Source organism: Pan paniscus, chromosome 7 (genome assembly GCF_029289425.2).
Source record: "Pan paniscus chromosome 7, NHGRI_mPanPan1-v2.0_pri, whole genome shotgun sequence".
Lineage (NCBI taxonomy): Eukaryota > Metazoa > Chordata > Mammalia > Primates > Hominidae > Pan > Pan paniscus.
In genome coordinates this window covers 115,135,654-115,156,244 of record NC_073256.2, presented here as the reverse complement: position 1 = coordinate 115,156,244, position 20,591 = coordinate 115,135,654, and the positions used below count along the sequence as shown (strand labels likewise).

Below are 20,591 nucleotides of genomic sequence, written 5' to 3'. Positions count from 1 at the left end.
GGTGAGGGAATGAGATCACAAGGAGGGAAGTAGAGTGAGGGTGCCTCCCACTCTGAGGTTGTCTTGGGTTGGTGGTAGTCCTAGTCCAAATGTCACTGCTCCTCACAGAGGTTAAATCTAGGTGACTCATTCCCAACTCCAATAACCATGGCTTTCCATCCATTCTTCAATTCTAGAGAAGAATAGTAAAATGGCTAGCCTAGATGATCCAAGTGACTTCACCAACTCTAGTGGTCTTCTCATACATACAAAGGCGTACTTTTGCAAAAAGTCTCCTTGAAAATAAACATTTAGGACGGGCGCAGTCGTTCATGCCTGTAATCCCAGCACTCTGGGAGGCCGACGCAGGTGGATCACTTGAGGTCAGGAGTTCAAGAACAGACTGTCCAACATGGTGAAACCCTGTCTCTACTAAAAACACAAAAGGTGGTGCATGCCTGTAATCCCAGCTACTCGGGAGGCCAAGGCAGGAGAATCACTTGAACCTGGGAGGTGGAGGTTGCAGTGAGCCAAGATAGCAGCACTGTACTCCAGCCTGGGTGACAGAGTAAGACTCCGACTCAAAAAAAAAAAAAAAAAATCCAAATAATTAATTTACTTATCCTTTAAAAAAAAGTCAAGATGTAGAGTATGCTACTTTTTTTGAAAGGATGGGAGGGCAGATTGATGAAAATAAAGAGCCAGGCTGGGCGCGGTGGCTCACTCCTGCAATCCCAGGACTTTTGGAGGCCAAGGTGGATGGATCGCTTGAGCCCAGGAGTTCAAGACCAACTTGGGCAACATGGCAAAACCCCGTCTCTACTAAAAATACAAAAATTAGCCAGGCATGGTGGTACGCACCTATGGTCCCAGCTACTCAGGAGACTGAGGTGGGAGAACTGCTTGAGCCCATGAGGCAGAGGTTGCAGTGAGCCGAGATTGTGCCACTGTACTCCAGCCTGGGCGACAGAGCAAGACCCTGTCACAAAAAATAAAATACAAAAGTAAAGAAAATAAAGGGCCAGGATGGTTCCCCTGCCTCAGCTTCCCCTGCTGCTGTAGTTCTATTTCCTCAAGGCTGTCAGGATCTTTATGCACAAGCCAGCAAGCTGTGCAGACTGCCAAGTTAGTCTGGGGTATGTGAAGAGGGCAGGTAGGCAGCCAAGGGCCCTTTCCAAATGCCAGAGCGAGATGAGCCTTAGTTTGTGATGCTGAGAGCCATCAGGAAAGGCAGGCCTCCTCAGGTTCATCATTCTTTTTTGTTGCTGTTTCCTATTTCTCAGTTTTCATTATCAAAACTTCAAAACATGCACATACATATATAAGCATACACACAGTACAGTTAATTCTCATCACCCATTTTGCTTATATCATTTCATCTCTGATTGCTTCATTTTTGCCCATTCTGCCATTGGAAATCTGGATTGTTTCCAACTTTTGGCTATCATAAATAAAGCTACTGTGACCATTTTTATACATGGCTGACGACAGATTTATGAAGCACCTGTTTCCCTAGGGTATATATCTAGGACTGAGTTGTGTAGCCTTCACTCCTGGAGTGTACGTATATCAAGGAGTGGAATGCAGGGCCATAGGGTAGATGTATATTTAGCTTTAGTTTTCCAAAGTGGTTGGCGTGATTTACATTCCCAGCCGTGATTTGAGAGTTCCAGCTGTTTGGCATCAATACCAATAGGTGGTATTGTTAACTGCGTTAATGTTGGTCATTTTGAAGGGGCACGGTAATTTACTACTGTAGCTGTAATTTACAATTCCCTATAACTTGCAATGTGGAGAATATTCTCTTATGGATATCTTCTTTTGTGAGGTGTCTGTCTTTCTCTTATCAATTTCACCCAGAACCATTTATTGAAAAGACCATCCTTTCTCCAATAAATGTAGTGGTGTCTTTAGCCTAAATCAGGTGACTGTATATATAAGTAGCCATCATTTCTTGACAACTTATCTGGCCATTTCTTTCTTCAGGCTAAATTTGTCTGCCCAGTGAAGAAAGTAAGTTTGACCAGAAAGACAAATCTACCACAAAATTAATTAGAAATATGGATGAACCCCTGTTTCATATTATGCATAGTACAGGCACTTGATGTTATAATTCTTTGCCAAACAAAATTTCACAAATAAAATTCCATGAAGTCTACTTCTACTCAGGGCTATGAGTGTGTAACACAATATGCCACACATACATGCTTTTCAAACATTACTCTTTGAGCTTCTAAGTCAGTGGACTGAACTACCTGTGCTTTAACTTTTTATTCTGATGTCATTTTAGACATATAGGAAAGTTACAAACACAGCAGAATTCACGTATACCCTTCACCCTGCTTCCCCTATTAACAATTTACCTAGCTGTAGCATAACTACCAAAACCAGGAAATTAACATTGGTACAACACTGTTAATTAAACTGTACAACTAATTTGAATTTTACCTGTTCCCCCCTTCAATGTCCTTTTTCTTTTCCAGAATCTAATCCAGGATCCCACAGTGCATTTAATTGTGTCTCCTCCAATCTATGCCAGTTCCACATTCTTTCCCAGTATAGTCAATTTTTATAACACTGAAAAAATTGAGGGCGGGTAAGGTGGCTCATGCCTGTAATCCTAGCACTTTGGGACGTCGAGAATGACGAATTGCTTGAGCTCAGGAGTTTGAGACCAGCCTGGGCAACATGACAAAACCCCATCTCTACAAAAAATTAGCCAGGCATGGTGGCTCATGCCTCTAGTTACAGCTACTTGGGAGGCTAAGGTGGGAGAATCGCTTGAGCCCAAGAGGTAGGGATTGCAGTAAGCCCAGATTGTGTGCGACACTGCACTCCAGCCTGGTGACAGAGTGGGACCCAGCCTCAAAAATAAATTTTTAAACTCATTTTCTTATATTTTCTTTCTTTATTCCAGTAGATTCTCCTATATGCCTCATTTCAATATAAATAGGAATTTAGCTTTCTTCTACCAGATCATGGAAAGGATCAACTGCAAAAGTGAGAAAGAGTTCTGCTCTGTCTGGCTGGATGAAATCTTCAGATAGCTGTCACCAATGTAAAAAGATATCAAGATAAAATTGCTATATTAATTTTCGTAATTTTTAAATTTGAGACAGGGTCTGGCTCTGTCACCCAGGCTGGAGTGCAGTGACACAATCTTGGCTCACTGCAACCTCTGCCACCCAGGCTCAAGTGATCCTCCCACCTCAGCCTTCCAAGTAGCTGGGATTACAGGTACGCACCATCACACCCGACTAATTTTTATATTTTTAGTTGACACAGGGTTTTGCTGTGTTGCCCAGGCTGATCTCGAACTCCTGAGCTCAAGCAATCCACCCACTTTGGCCTCCCAAAGTGCTGGGATTACATATGTGAGCTACCGCACCTGGTCTAACATTTCTTACTCTGTCTATTCTGAATAACCCCATTATACTCATATGAATTCTTCCAGAAAAAATATTTAATTAATGTTAAATTCATGTCACTCTGCTTTCTTTCCCCTCAGATTAAAGCTACACAATTCCAGTAGCGGGATTCCTTTTCTAAGGCAATTGAGGTTAGGAAAAGAAGTTGTAAATGATAATGCTATGGTTCTATCTGGATCTGGTAGCAACACTGCATGCCTTATTCTAATTACCAGAGATTAAGCTGGGTAATAACTATCTGACATGATAGGCTTAATTTAGCTACCCTGAAAGGCTTGCTGGTACTTAAGACTTTAAAATAGTAATTGTTTTATAATGTCCTGGATGTTAATTCCAGTGCCTTTGTGGTTTCTCTCCTATTTTATATATTTGAAAGGACTGAATGAATAGTTTGTAATTACTTTCTTTTTTTTTTTCTTTCTGAGATGCAGTCTTGCTCTGTCGCCCAGGCTGGAGTGTAGTGGCATGATCTCGGCTCACTGCAGCCTCTGCCTCCCGGGTTAAAGCGATTCTCCTGCCTCAGCCTCCCAAGTAGCTGGGACCACAGACACACGCCACCACACCTGGCTACTTTTTTTGTATTTTTAGTAGAGACAGGGTTTTGCCATGTTCTTGAACTGGCTGGTCTTGAACTCCTGGTCTCAAGTGATCCACCCACCACCACCCCCAGCCTCCCAAAGTGCTGGGATTACAGGTGTGAGCCACCGCACCCAGTCTGTAATTACTTTCCATCATTTAAATCACGTGGTTATAAAGGTACAGAAAAGTGGATACTCACCTGAATCTGTTTTTTTAAACTTCTTTTACATGTGTTTTGGTCTCCTTTAATAAATAAGCTCATAGGCCAAAGGTTATTGGACACAGCTTTCCATATTTAACTCATGTGTGGACAGGATTAGTAATCCTTGAGATGGATTATTTATTTTATTTTATTTTATTTTTGAAATGTAGTCTCACTCTGTCACCCAGGCTAGAGTGCAATGGCGCGATCTCGGCTCACTGCAAACTCCCCCCTCCCAGGTTCAAGCAATTCTCCTGCCTCAGCCTCCTGAGTAGCTGGGATTACCAGGTGTCTATCATGCCCAGCTAATTTTTGTGTTTTTAGTAGAGATGGGGTTTTGCCATGTTGGACAGGCTGGTCTCGCAACTCCTGACCTCAGGTGATCTGCCTGCCTTGGCCTCCCAAAGTGCTGGAATTATAGGCATGAGCCACTGAGCCCAGCCTGAATAATTAATTACTTCAAATTGTGCTTGAAAATTATGAAAATTGGCCAGTTGTGACGGCTCATGCCTATAATCCCAGCACTTTGGGAGGCCAAGGTAGGTGGAACACTTGAGCTCAAGAGTTCCAGACCAGCCTACGCAACATGGCGAAACCCCATCTCTACAAAAAACACAAAAATTAGCCATGTGATGGCACATGCCTATAATCCCAGCTAATCAGGATCTCAAATCCCAGGATAATATAATGCCAACTTTTCCTTTTTTTTTTTTTTTTTTTGTTATCTCTGCAGTAACTTTAATGCCCCAACTTCTTAATCCATGTTATGAAACAACAGTGGTGGAAGATGATGGCTAGAAAGCATCTCTTGGTTCTCTGTTTACTTCACTACCAGTTAGTTACTCTCTCATTCTTCCTCCTGGCCTCTTACAGTTGGAGCTCCTTCAGGGCTCAGTTCTGGGCCCCGTTGCCTTTTCTTTTTACTCTTTCCCTAACAGAAATTCAGTTTTTGGGCTGATATCCTCAAATCTATAATCTCAGTCCAAATATTTCCTCTGGGCCACAGACTCCCATGCCTGACCTTTGTAACCTCTCCACTTTAAGATGGTTCACATGTTCCAGCCATAACAATCTAGATAATAATAGCTGAAACAGCAAAAGGTACTGAGCACTTCCTATGGGCCAGGCCCCATTCTAAGCATGTTTTACGCACTAACTCATTTAATCCTCACAACAACTCTGAGGCAAGTAGATTTTAGTAGAGATGGTGTTTTGCCACGTTGGCCAGGCTGGTCTTGAACTCCTGATTTCAAGTGATCCCCACCACCCTCCCAGGCTCCCAAAATGCTGGGATTACAGGTGTGAGCCACCGTGGCCAGTCTGTAATTACTTTCTATCATTTAAATCATGTGGTTATAAAGTCACTCCTATCTTGCAGAGGGGGAAATTGAGGCACACAATGATAAGTCACTAGCTCAAGTTTAGTATCTTCAACACACGGCAGTGTCAGAACTCAAACTGACCTCTTCTGGCTTCGGAGCCTACACTCCTGTATTAGTCTGCTTTCATGCTGCTGATAAAGACATACCCGAGACTGGGAAGAAAAAGAGGTTTAACTGGACTTACAGTTCCACATGGCTGGGGAGGCCTCAGAATCATGGCAAAGGGTGAAAGGGACTTCTTACATGGCGGTGACAAGAGAGAATGAAGAAAAAGCAAAAGTGACCTGTTGCCCAGGCTGAAGTGCACTGGCGCGATCTCGGCTCACTGCAACCTCCGCTGCCTGGGGTTCAAGCAATTCTCCTGCCTCAGCCTCCCAAGTAGCTGGGATTACAGGCACCCACCACCACGCTGGGCTAATTTTTCTATTTTTAGTAGAGATGAGGTATTGTCACCTTGGCCAGGCTGGTCTCGAACTCCTGGCCTCAGCTGATCTGCCAGCCTCGGCCTCAATCTCATGAGACTTACTCACTATCACAAGAATAGCAAGGGAAAGAGCAGCTCCCACAATTCAATTACCTCCCCCTGGGTCCCTCCCACAATACAGGGGAATTCTGGGAGATACAATTCGAGATTTGGGTGGGGACACAGCCAAACCATATCAATTCCAAACAACTGTGCTCAGCTAGTTACTGAAATTAAAGTCTATTTTTCTCCCCCAGGTCTGTTCCCACCTCCTGACTCCGGACTTTCTCAGCTCAGTTAAGATGCAGGTCATCTCCTAAAACTGGAAAGCAGAAGTCATCTTTTGATTCCTCCGTCTCCTTCGCTGCCCAAAACAGCAAGTTGCCAAATCCTTCCCTGTTCTCTATCCCCAGTGCAGCCTAGGTGGTATCCCCAATACCACTCTCCCAGGCTCTGTGCTCACACACCCAGTACCCTACTCAGCAGCAAAAGGGATCTTAAATGCATATATCAGTTCATGCATTTAGTTAAAACCACTGAACAGCTTTTCCTTACTTGGAGAAACAAAGAGCCCTCACCATATCTTTCGAATGCTTCCGATCTCTAAAACTGCATGTTGAGCCACTCTCTCCCCTCTTACTTTGCTCCAACCCTTTTTAAGAAAAACTCACTTGAAGTTCTCCGAAGCCAATGAGAAATAAATCTGTACTATCTTCTGCTGGAGATTATGCACAGCACTACTCCTCTCCTTTGGCATGGACTCGGCATAATGATTATAAAATGATGAGGCTGCAGTGATCTTCAAGCTGGGAGCCTAGCTTCCTCCCTGCTTACCCCACATCCACATCCCTGTACATATTTCCATTCACTGGGAAAAGGCCCTAAATTCCCCCAAATAATCTGCAATATCATTTCTAGAATGGAAAAGGATCACTCCTAGAATAAAAATAAATACTGAAACATAATAGAAGACACAAGGAGATAAGCACAAGCCTTTTCACCTTCCTTCCTGGCATTTATACCTCTTCCTCTCAAAAAAGGCCAAAAGGCCCAGGGTAGAAAGTCTATGATAATGCAATCATTTTTTAAATGGGTAAGTTAACATAAGATGAAAATAGATCTTATTTAGACTCTTGCACCTAGAAGACAGAATGTTAGACGCACACAAATATTCGTTGATTTGCAATGACAAGTTATATATCAGCTCAAATGAACTCACAAGTCTATATTTGTAATTTAATAGGAAGTGCTGGCAGTCAGATTCCCTGCCCTTGAAAATACCCAAATATCTACTACTTACTGGCATCATCCATGAACTCAAAGTCACCTCCCAGTTCAGAACTTGAAAAGTGATACTGATCTGGATCAGCCAGGGCACTCAATAAAATCAACAGTACCACAGCATTGATGATCTGCAACAAGAAAAAAAAAAAAACAAAAAAAGAATTTAAGTAACCCCAGGATACAATCCTTATAATAGAAAATTACACTGACCACATGGAGTCAGGCTGGCCACAGGCAACTTCTTCAGTGGCTTGACTCTCAACACTAAGCCCCACCCATCGAGGGAGCAGATAAACATTCCCAAGGCAGAAATGCTGCCAGCCCATTCAGTTGCAGCCAAGTGCACAAGGCTTGGAGTGAAGACAACAGCAGGATTTTACCTCATTCCCCCTGGCCCAGGCATCATAGAGCAGTGAACAACACACACAAACACAGGCATCAGCCCTGGCGCCAGTGGTTGAAAAAGCACAAAAACTTTCCAGTGAGTCAGCTACACTCTAGAGCTAAAGGTAAGCAACCCAAGTTGTCTCAGTTAATCAAACATTTTACAGGTTCAAACTAGTGGAGCTTTGAGAGCTTTGAAGCCATCTAGGAAGCAGTTTCAGAGAATGAATGCAAAGCTACATAGTGGATCCAGGATCATCCTTCTGCAATAACCCTTTCCAGGCCAGGCCAGGCCAGGCCAGTAGTCCTGTCTTCTGAGTACTGCCCTTGGCTACTTTAAACTCAGCTCCTCTAAATGAAAATCACCTTCTTTAACATCTCCCACTTCTGCCCTCCTTATTTGTTCTCTAACTTAAAAAATGGCCTCGCTATTAATAATTGATGAAAAACATTCAGGCACTATGCTAAGTGCTTTATGTGGAATCTCTCTTAAGCCCTGCAATAACCTAACGAAGTGGGTACTAAATTATTCCCATGTTATACATAGCAAACTGAGGCTCAGAGGTTAAAAAACACTGCCCAGGAACAAACAACTACCAAGCTGTAGAGATGGGATTTGAATCCAGGAATTTAGGTTCCAAAACCTAACCTCTACAAGTCTCCTGTCCATATATGAAACTTGATCATCTGAGTTTACCATCTTTATCCTGCACACTCAACCAACTGCAAAATCCTGATCATTCTACCTCTTCATTTCTATTTCCTTTATTCTTCCTGTCACTGCTGGACAATACACACACATATTAACTTTGATGGGGCTGGGGTAGCAAGGATTGCAGAGTTTAAGTGAGGCACCAGCTAAGACTGGGTTGTTGTCTGCTGAGAGACAAGGTGTCTATATTGCCCAGGCTGGCCTCAAACTCCTGGGCTCAAGCAATCCTCCCACCTCTGCCTTCCAAGTAGCTGGGCCTACAGGTGCACATCATTGGGCCAGGCCAAGACTGGCTTGTTACTTCTTTACTATTCTAAGTTCAGAAACTTATGGCACAGTTCTATGTTTTACTCTTCTCAAATGGAGTGAAGATACACAGAGAAAAGCCTCTTACTAACAACACTAACTAATGGCATATCCTACCACAAAAATCATATTTGGGTTGAACACAGTGGCTCATTCTGTAATCCCAGCACTTTGGGAGGCTGAGGTGGGAAGATCAGTTGAGCCCAGGAGTTCAAGACAAGCCTGGGCAACACAGTGAGACCCCATCTCAACAAACAAGAAAATGAGCCAGGCACAGTGGTGCACGCCTATAGTCCCAGCTACTCAGGAGGCTGAGATGGGAGGATCGCCTGAGCCCAGGAGTTTGAGGCTACAGTGAGCTGATGCGCCACTGCACTCCAACCTGAGCAACATAGTAAGACCTTCCCTCAAAACCAAATAAACAAAAATCCACATACTTGGAAATACCTGTTTAAAGGAAGTGTAAATGTTTTACAGAACATCCATTCAAGAGTTTATTTTTGGCCCGGCACGGCGGCTCACACCTGTAATCCCACCACTTTGGGAAGCCAAGGTGGGTGGATTACTTGAGATTAGGAGTTCGAGACCAGCCTGGCCAACATGGTGAAACCCTATTTCTTAAAATGCAAATTAGTTGGGCGTGGTGGTGGATGCCTGTAATCCCAGCTATTCAGGAGGCTGAGGCAGGAGAATCACTTCAACCAGGGAGGCAGAGGTTCCAGTGAACTGAGATCGTGCCACTGCCCTCCAGCCTGGGTGAAAGAGTGAGACCCTGTCTCAGGGGAAGAAAAAAAAAGTTCATTTTTAAATGACAATCCCAATTGGTTATTTCAGGATTATTGTAGGATTCGAAGTAACTTCTTTTTTTTTCTTTTTTTTTGAGACGCAGTCTCACTCTGTCACCCAGGCTGGAGTGTAGTGGCACGATCTCGGCTCACTACAACCTCCACCTGCCAGGTTCAAGCGATTCTCCTGCCTCAGCCTCTCGAGTAGCTGGGATTACAGGTGCCTGCCACCACACCCGGCTAATTTTTGTATTTTTAGTAGAGATGGGGTTTCACCATCTTGGTCAGGCTGGTCTTGAACTCCTGACCTCGTGATCCACCCGCCTCGGCCTCCCAAAATGCTAGGATTATAGGCGTGAGGCACCGCGCCTGGCCGGAATAACTTTTTTTCTTCCTGTATTTTCCAAATTGTCAAATAAAAGCTGATTGCTTTTTGAAAAAAATTGTAATAATGAGAAGAGCCACTTCCCAGAGTGTACATATACATATAACTAATTTAAACAGATACTACAAGCATGTGTTTAACCAAACACCTAAACTGTACAAAGAATATATAGTGAAAAGTTACCTTCTCCGTCAAAGGCATCTGAACCAATGCGACTCCATTATGAACAGGGGCTTGGTAAAATGTGGCTAAGACCCACTGGGCTGCACTTCCAGGAGGTTAGGCCTTCTAAGTCACAGGATGAGATAGGAGGTCGGCGCAAGGTACAGGTCACAAAGACCATGCCGATAAAACAGGTGATGGTAAAGAAACCGGCCAAAACCCATCAAAACCAAGATGGTGACAAAAGTGAGCTCTGGCTGTCCTCACTTCTCATTATGCACTAGTTATAATACATTAGCATGCATGCTAAAAGACACTCCCACCAGCGCCATGACAATTTACAAATGCCATGGCAACGCCAGGTAGTTACCCTATATGGCCTGAAAAGGGGAGGAACTCTCATTTCCGGGAATTGCCCACCCCTTTCCTGGAAAACTCATGAATAATCCACCCCTTGTTTAGCATATAATGAATAAATAATTATAGTATTATCAGTCGAGCAGTCCAAGCTACTGCTCTGCCTATGGAGTAACCATTCTTTTGTTTCTTTACTTAATAAACTTACATTCACTTTACTCTATGGACTCAATCTGAATTATTTCTTGCACGAGGTCCAAGAACCCTCTCTTGGGGTCTGAATCCCCTTTCCAGTAACATCTCCACAGTAATTATTATAACAGTATCTTGTTTCTCTCCAAAGATCCAAGAAATTTCATAGCACATTTTAAACAGTGTGATTAACAAAACCATCTGAAGAAAACTTTCTGTTACAACTCCAAGGCTTAAAGGAGCCACAGGCCAGTCCCACAACTGGCATTAAGATGTATGGCAAAGATGTTATTTGATAAACTGTCAAGTTTTCTTGGCATTTCAATCCCTCTATACTTTTTTTTTTTTGAGACGGAGTCTCACACTGTCGCCCAGGCTGGAGTGCAGTGGCGCAAGCTTGGCTCACCGCAACCTCCACCACCCAGGTTCAAGTGATTCTCCCGCCTCAGTAGGAGCCTGTAGCTGCGATTACAAACACCTACCACCATACCTGGCTAATTTTTTGTATTTTTATTAGAGACAGCGTTTCACCATATTGGCCAGGCTGGTCTCAAGTGATCCGCCTGCCTCAGACTCCCAAAGTGCTGGGGTTACAGGTGTGAGCCACTGCACCCAACTCTTCTATACTCTTATTTTTGAGAAAAGATATGTGGAAAATTGTGGACTGAAATAAGATCAAACGAAATAAGAGGAATGTGCTTTGAAAAATTATGAAGAGCTGGGCATGGTGGCCTGTAATCCTAGCACTTTAGGAGGCCGAGGCAGATGGATCACCTGAGGTCAGGAGTTTGAGACCAGTTTGGCCAACGTGGTGAAACCCCATCTCTGCTAAAAATATAAAAATTAGCTGGACATGTTAGCGTGTGCCTGTAATCCCAGCTGCTCCGGAGGCCAAGGCAGGAGAATCGCTTGAACCCGGCGGGGGGCGGAGATGGCAGTGAGCTGAGATGGCACCATTGCACTCCAGCCTGGGCAACAAGAGCGAAACTCCATCTCAAAAAAAAAAAAAAAAAGTATGAAGAACCACACAAGGGCAATGTACTCCATTATTGTTATCATAATAGGGTAGGGTTTTAAAGCTGAAATGAAAAAACATAAATTTGGGATTCATGGGCAAAAAACTTTAGAGGAGGGAGCAGAGGTAAGGAGCTGGTCAGAGAAGACGGAAAGGTGAGGAAGTCGTACAGTGTGAGTCTGGGGTCCTGTAGGGCTACTTATGGAGTTTTGTTTTGTTTTTTTTAATTAGAGATGGGGTGTGTCACTGTGTTGCCCAGACTGGTCTTGAACTCTCAGGCTCAAGTGATCCTCCTGCCCCGGCCTCCCGAAGTCCTGGGATTAAATGTGCGAGCCACCACCTGACTTTGTATTTTATTCTAAGTGTAACAAGAAGTCAACGGGGCTGGGCACAGTGGCTCATGCCTGTAATCCTAGCACTTTGGGAGGCCAAGGTGGGCAGATCACCAGAAGTCAGGAGTTTAAGATGAGCCTGACCAACATGACGAAACCCCGTCTCCATTAAAAATACAAAATTAGCTGGGCATGGTGGTGCATGCCTGTAATCCCAGCTACTCCGGAAGCTGAGGCAGGAGAATCGCTTGAACTTGGGAGGCGGAGGTTACGGTGAGTCGAGATTGCGTCATTGCACTCTAGCCTGGGCAACAAGAGCGAAAACCCCACCTCCAAAAAAAAAAAATAGAGGTCAAGGGGTAATATTACAGAAAGGAAGAATGTCATCTGGCCAGAGTTCAAATGAGTGAATATACATAAAATACCTAGACCGGTGACTGGCATACAATAGCCACTCAAATTAGTTATCTTACCTCTTCACACCTTAACAAGAACCATGTTAAAAGCTCTTGGTTACTAGTTTTCTAGATCTTCTAAAGCTAGTGTTAAGGCACCTGCTTTAGGCCTGTGCTTTCCTGCACTCTCGGTCCCTAGGGACCTGTCAACTCTTAATCCGCTTATTATTCCCCCGTGGAGTCTACTGATCATATATAGCTACTAATTGCCTACAACACATATTTGCTAAGTGCTTAGGAAGAACTCCCCAGGACTCAGAACATGAAGTTAAATACATCATGTACCCAAAAAACAAAAAGCATAAAGCAATGAATGTGACAAGAGCTCAGAGAAAGAATCATGGAAGTTAAGGAGAGTTACAGTCAGGGGTTGCAGGGACCTGCAACAGAGATGGGAGCATTTGAACAGGAACTCAAAAGATGAAGATCTGGAGCCTGAGAGGTGTGGAAAAGAACAATTCCAAGTATGAGCAATGCCACTGAGACAAGGACATCTCCTCAAGACAGCAAGTTCAATGTGGCTGGAACGCCAGGGTCGGGGGTATAAAAGGAAATGTTAGAGGATAGAACCAAAAATGTAGGATGGGGCCAGGTGGTGAAGAGGCCTCGAAACTAGGATAGGAATTCTAATAGTTAATGAAAATGCCATAAAGGTTTTGAGGAAGGATATGACATGATCAGAGCTATGTTGTTAGAAAGAACAAACTGGCAGAAGTGGGAAGGCTAAATTAGAGGCAGGAATCCAATCTGGTGTCAAATAAAAATTATAGGCGGCCATTGTTGCAGATTGAGCTCCTGCACAATAGGGCCTCAACATACTAGACTACAAACCAAAATGCAGTCACCGTGCTCAGGTTCAGATAACCTGAAGTCACCTGATGCTAACCATGTTATTTTTGTATTGTTCTGTCCTCCTGCCCCTGCCTTACAAGAAAAGTCCCTTTGAAACGACTCATCTGCTTTTAGTTCTTTGTTTCTGGTTTCTTCAGCCCATTTCTCTCTAAAAAGCCAAGCTCCTCTGCTTAGCTCACAGGATACTCTATTTTATGAGATGAAGTGTTGCCCAATTCTAGAAAGCCAATTAAGATCTTTAAACTAAATTGTTGTAATTTTTGTCCTTTGACCCTGGAAACACCTACAATAGTCTGGCTAAGAAGTAATAGGGCATTTCATCTCCAATTCTCATGACAACCCTGTGAGATGGTCTTCTTCCATGTTAGGTGGTGAGGTTTAGTGACTTTATCTTAGGGCCTATGTGTGGGAGAGCCAAGGTTGGAACCCCAAGACCTTTCCACATGGAGGCAGAATTACTAGAGATACAGTAACTGACTATAAGCAAAGAACACGGAAAAAGAAGCAAAGAAGACCTAAGACTTCAAGCCTGGTGACAGGATGTATCTTGTCATTATCAGAAATGGAAAAGGTCAATGGAAGGACTATGACGACGTCGATTTTAGATACACTGTGCTGAAAGTACTGCAGGATGTCCAGATAATCCTATTTTTAGCTTATCCATCTGGCCTCTAACCCTCCTCTTTGTACTTGCCCTGTGGTATTCATGTGTGCCCTGTTTTTCTGTTTGCTACTGGAGTTCTGACAGCCTGATGCTGTCAGATACTTACATGCCTTTCTGCCCTCTCCTGCTCCATCTCTGTAACACATCACATGGTATCTGACAACAGAGTCCTGGCTGCTGGCTCAGTGTGTCCTTCTTACTCCAGAGTGGGTCCTGGGTCCTAAACCTGCCAGTGTCATAAATGCTGTAGTAACTATTATCACCCACTCTACCTCTAGCCCTGTGTTCTTTCTCTCGGGGGACCAAGTCCCTGTCCAGGTGCCCTGGTTCTTCACAAGGCTGTCCAGATAGAGGGGACACAGATAAAACAAAGATATGACAGGTAAGCTCATTACACATCACAAATGACTCACCACTGTGGCTTTTAATCAGTGTGGAATTTTCCTAATATAAGAAGGTTTGTGAACCACCACGTATCTACTGTATTATTACTATTATATAAAACCTCAATTGTTGGATGGGAATCTGGCACACCATGAATGATGTGAATAGAAAATGGGGAGCCATGAGGACCTATGTCTGTGCAAAGGGGTTGGGGGTAGGATTAGCCATGGTAGTTACTAAACCCAGACAGATAGAAAAGGTCAAACATGAGTCAAAGCCCCAACAACACTGGGTAAGAACTTCCTGAAAGAGCGAAAATGGCAATCACTCAATCATCCATTCTAACCAAGAATAAAACACCACAAATGAGAACCAAGACGACGCTCAGGCTTGCCAGGAGCAGAATACATAATGCCCACAGTTGATCTAAATGCAAAAGAGGGGACACACTTATGCTCTAATTCAGTTAATGCTCACTTATATTTGGGCTTTCATTGTCTGTTTTTTTATGTCATGAGCAAACTGTTCCTGTTCTATTTACAAACTGATCCTGTGATGTCACATATTTTTCCTTGTTCTTAACAATGATTACTTCCACATGTAAATAAATCCAACTTCTGTCCAATTTCTAAAGTGGTGTTAGGCCCCTGAATATGTTCCAGGAATTCAAAGTGCTTTTCACCCATAAGTCATCTATCAGATCCCAAATAAGAGACTTGCAGCTTGAATCTAAACAACTGAAAATGTAATTGTCAGCTCTCCTTTTTAAAAGCCTCAATAAAAAAAAATCCTTATGAACATTCAAACCCACTGATACAGTAATTAAACAACGATCAGAAATTTACACAGGTTGTATCCAAAAATGATCACTGCAGACTTATGTATAATAGTGAAAACTTGAAACAAAAGTAGAATGACTGAATATTAAAGCCAAGTAACAGAATCCTATACAAGCATTAAAATCTTATTTTTTAAAATGTTAATGACAAGAAAATGTTCACAGAATCACACTAAATGAAAAGCACAGTATTAAAAAGTTGTCCCAGCACTTTGGGAGGCCGAGGCGGGCGGATCACGAGGTCAGGAGATCGAGACCATCCTGGCTAACACGGTGAAACCCCGTCTCTACTAAAAATACAAAAAATTAGCCGGGCGTGGTAGCGGGCGCCTGTAGTCCCAGCTACTCGGGAGGCTGAGGCAGGAGAATGGCGTGAACCCGGGAGGCGGAGCTTGCAGTGAGCCGAGATCGCGCCACTGCACTCCAGCCTGGGCGACAGAGCGAGACTCCGTCTCAAAAAAAAAAAAAAAAAAAAAAGTTGTAATTCCAGCCGGGCGCGGTGGCTCACTCCTGTAATCCCAGCACTTTGGGAGGACGAGGCAGGCGGAGCACCTGAGGTCGGGAGTTCGAGACCAGGCTAACCAACATGGAGAAACCTCGTCTCTACTAAAATAGAAAATTAGCCGTGCTTGGTGGCGCATGCCTGTAATCCCAGCTACTCGGAAGGCTGAGGCAGGAGAATCGCTTCAACCTGGGAAGCAGAGGTTTCAGTGAGCCGAGGTCGCACCGTTGCACTCCAGCCTGCGCAATAAGAACAAAACTTCATCTCAAAAAAAAAAAAAGTTGTAATTCCAATTTTATTATTAATATCTAGTTTTTTATTTGAGACAGGATCTCACTATATTACTCGACCTGGTCTCAAACTCCTGGGTTTAAGCGATGCTCCCACAGAAGCCTCCCAAAGTGCTGGGATCACAAGCATGAGCCATTGTACCCGGCCATTTCTTTATTTTATTTTATTTATTTATTTATTGAGATTTATTTATTTATTGAGATAGAGTCTCACTCTGTCACGCAAGCTGGAGTGCAATGGCACAATCTCAGCTCACTGCAACCTCTGCCTCCTGGGTTCAAGCGAATCTCCTGCCTCAGCCTCCCGAGTAGCTGGGATTACAAGTGCCGGCTACCACATCCAGCTAATTTTTGTATTTTTAGTAGAGAAGGGGTTTTACCATGTTGGCCAGACTGGTCTCGAACTCCTGACCTCAGGTGATCTGCCCATCACAGCCTCCCAAAGTGCTGGGATTACAGGAATGAGTCACTGCGCCCGGACGTGCCCGGACATTTCTATCTGTAATGTGCTCACATGTATAAATCATAGGTAAAAAGCACTACAACATACAATGATTATAAACTAGGTCCTAGATTTGCCAGTAACTTATATCTTTAATTATCACACTCCTTTTTTCCCCCAAATTGTCTAATGTAAGCATAATGTAAGCATAAAATAACAACTAATTGCAAGACAATGATCAATAATAAACAAATCTGTCCAGGCATTCAAGTCAAACCTGGAAATAGATATAACAAGGGAGAAACATCAGAGTGAAATAATATTAATTCAAGGATCCGGACAAGCACAGTGGCTCATACCTGTAATCCCAACACTTAAGGAAGCCCAGGCAGGATGACTGCTTGAGTCCAGGAGATCAGCCTGGACAACATAGTAAGACTCCATCTCCATAAAAATTAGACTCATGAATAATCCACTCATTGTTTAGCATATAATCAAGAAATAACTGGCTGGTGCTTGTAATCCCAGCACTTTGGGAGCTCGAGGCAGGTAGATCACTTGAGGTCAGGAATCGGAGACCAGCCTGGCCAACACGGTGAATCCCCATCTCTACCAAAACACACAAAAACTAAGCGGATAGGGTGGCGCATGCCTGTAGTCCCAGCTACTGGGGGGCCAAGGCAAGAGGATGGCTTGAGCCCAGGAGGTTGAGGCTGCGGTAAGCTAAGACTGCACCTCTGCACTCCAGCCTGGGCAACAAAGGTGAGTGGGGAAAACAGCAAATAATCAAGAGGAGGTGTGATTGGAAATGAACTAAGCTAAGGTCCTTGCATTGTCTAGGAAGAGATCAAAAGTACCAATTAGTATTAGATCTTTTTTTTTTTTTTTTTTTTTAAAGACAGGGTCTCACTCTGTCGCCGAGGCTGGAGTGCAGTGGGGCAATCTTGGCCTCTGGGGTTCAAGCAATTCTCCCACCTCAGCCTCCAGAGTAGCTGGGACTACAGGCAAGTGCCACCACACTCAGCTAATTTTTCTATTTTTAGTAGAGACAGGGTTTCACCATGTTGGCCAGGCTGGTCTCAAACTCCTGACCTCACGCAATCCACCCACCTCAGCCCCCCAAGATGCTGGGATTACAGGTGTGAGCCACCACGCCCAGCCAGTGTTAAACTTTCTTAAAAGTCAAAGATATATAAACTCTACGGCAAACCATTAATAGAACAGTCTTGAGTGATAAGATACAGGGGTCTTTGCTTAGTGATAGCTTAGCTGTTTATATTTTACGTCCTTTTATGTAAACGTACAATAATCAGTAAAAATGATTCACAATTTAAAAAATAGGCCAGGTGTGGGTGGCTTACTCCTGTAATCCCAGCAATTTTTGACAGGCTGAAGAGTAAGGATCCACTGAGCCCAGGAGTTCAAGACTAGCCTGGGCAACATAATGAGACAAATAATAATAATAATTAGCCAGGTGTGGTGGTAGGCACCTGTGGTCCCAGCTACTCTGGAGGCTGACGCAGGTAGATTGCCTAAGCTCAGGAGGTTGCGGCTCCAGTGAGCTATGATCATGCTACCACACTGCACTCTGAGTGACAAAGTGAGATTCTGTCTCAAAAAATAATAATAAATAAACATTATAATCTGATTTGCTGTTTTCTGATACTTGGCTAATTTCTATATTCCAGTATTTGGAAATTTTTTCTAAAAGTTATTAATGGGGATGGGCATGGCGGCTCACGCCTGTAATCCCAGCACTTTGGGAGGCTGAGGCAGGTGGATCACCTGAGGTCAGGAGTTTGAGACCAACCTGGACAACATGGTCAAACCTTGTCTCTTAAAAATACAAAAATTAGCCGGGCATGGTGGCGGGTGCCTGTAATCCCAGCTACTCAGGAGGCTGAGGCAGGAGAATCACTTGAACATGGGAGGTGGAGGTTGCAGTGAGCCAAGATCACGCCATTGCACTCCAGCGTGGGTGACAGAGCAAGACTCCATCTCAAAATAAATAAATAAAATTAAAATAAAATAAAAGCTATTAATGGCAGGTATGCCTCTCATTTGGACTCAATTTCAATGGGCAAATCAAAGGGAAGTTTCAATCAGACTCTCACTATGGTCCTGTTCTGATATTAAAATAAACTTCTTCCCATGCTTGTTATTTCAATTCAAATAAATATGGTAAATATATTCTGGGAGGAAATTAGATTTATTGTAAAATCCTATTTGCCTAAGAAATTCACTAAATTAGTTCACCTACTATGTGCCCAACATTCTGATTGAAACTGGGTTGTACAAAAATGATTAAGACATGGTCCCAAGCTGGTCATGGTGGTTCACGCTTGCAATCCCAGCACTTTCGGAGGCTGAAGTGGGAGGACTGCTAGAGGCCAAAAGTTCAAGATGAGCTAATTTTTATATTTATTAAAAAATTTTAAATTAGCTAGGTTTGGGCTGGGTGCAGTGGCTCACACCTGTAATCCCACCACTTTGGGAGGCCAAGGTGGGCGGTTCACCTGAGCTCAGGAGTTCAAGATCAGCCTGGCTAACATGGTGAAACCTCATCTCTACTAAAAATACAAAAATTAGCCAGGCATGATGGCAGGCGCTGGTAATCCCAGCTACTTGGGAGGCTGAAGCAGGAAAACTGTTTGAACCTAGAAGGCAGAGGCTGCAGTGAGGCGAGACTGCACCATTGCACTCCAGCCTGGGCAACAGAGCAAGATTCTGTCCAAAAAAACAAAAAAAAAAACAAAAAAAAAACAATTAGCTGGGTTTGGTGGTGTATGCTTGCAGTCCTAGCTACTTGGGAGGCTGGGGTGAGAGTTAATGCTTGAGCCCATGAGTTCAAGGCTGCAGTGAGCTATGATGGTGCCACTGCTCCCCAGCCTGGGCGACAGAGCAAGAACCCCAACTCTAAACCCTTGTCCCATTAGTCCCAAGAATACTTGCCAGCAGCCCTAGCAGCTGCAGCGTTTATCCTGAGATAAGTTTGCCACAAAAATCTTGCTTTTATTATTATTTTCACATTCCTCTAGTATATCAATTTGGGAAACGATAGACATTCTGTTTACAGCATTCAGTTTTAATGGTGGTATTTCCATGTACAAAATATACTAATTCTCTATCGCTGAAGTGTCAAATCCTACAAAACAGCATTCCTATGGATGATGTTGACATCACTCTTGAACAGCTGTTGGCCGAAGATTCATTTGAACAATCCGATTTTTCTGAAATAGACAATACTGATATTCTGTTTAGAAATAATTCCAAGAACAATTTTTATTTTGTTTTACAATGAAAATCACTCAGATTTGCTTCAGCCTCATAGGGTGTTTATACAAAATTAAATGAGTGCTGGGGGCGAGCTAAACCTTTTTTTTTCTGAACAGAAAAATTGTTTAAAAAAAAGACATGGTCCCTGTGCCCAACATTAGTCCAGTGGAAGAAACATACATCAACAGCCAAGTAAAATGTAGAATAAACGCTATAACATTCATTAACTCATTCATTCAGTTATTCAAAAATTAATCTATTATGCCACAAATATATGCCAGGCACAATGCTAAGCATCACATATATATTATGGCAAAGCCCTCAAGGCAGCCTATTATCTAGTGGGGAAAATAATAAATTGGATGTTCTATTCAGAGTGAACACAAATTCTGTTACCTTATCAACAACAGTATTTTTTTTTCATTCTAGAGTTTCTAGTTATTATTTTCAAATCTGTCGTATCCTTTGTATGATTTCTGAGGTGACACTAGTAACACAAGAAAGTAACAGACCTAAACATCCTGAGAGAGAAAAATTATAGCACAAACAATTTTAGGGTATCAGATTAAGTGAATAATTGACTGTTATGCTGGGCGCAATGGCTCACGCCTGTAATCCCAGCACTTTGGAAGGCTGAGGAGGGCAGATCACTTGAGGTCAGGAGTTCGAAACCAGCCTGGCCAACATGGTGAAATCCTGTCTCTACTAAAAATACAAAACAGCCACGTGTGGTGCCAGGAGCCTGTAATCCCAGCTACTTGGGAGGCTGAGACAGAAGAATCACTTGGACCTGGGAGGCAGAGGTTGCAGTGAGCCGAGATCGTGCCACTGCAATGCAGCCTGTGCTACAGAGTGAGACTTAGTCTCAAAAAAGGAAAAAAAAAAAAAAAAAAAAAATTGACTGTTAGGCTAGGCACGGCGGCTCACACCTGTAATCCCAG

The 20,591-nt window shown here is 43.3% G+C and overlaps 1 protein-coding gene across 1 annotated transcript in view; it reads right to left on the bottom strand.

Annotated features, from left to right (window-relative positions):
- The window catches only part of LAPTM4B (lysosomal protein transmembrane 4 beta), a 77,282-nt gene that overhangs the window by 39,939 nt on the left and 16,752 nt on the right, over positions 1 to 20,591 (bottom strand). Inside the window, exon 2 of the mRNA XM_003821686.5 lies at positions 7,334 to 7,445. Within this exon, the coding sequence (XP_003821734.3) occupies positions 7,334 to 7,445 (112 nt within the window). The remainder of the gene's footprint in view (positions 1 to 7,333; positions 7,446 to 20,591) is intronic.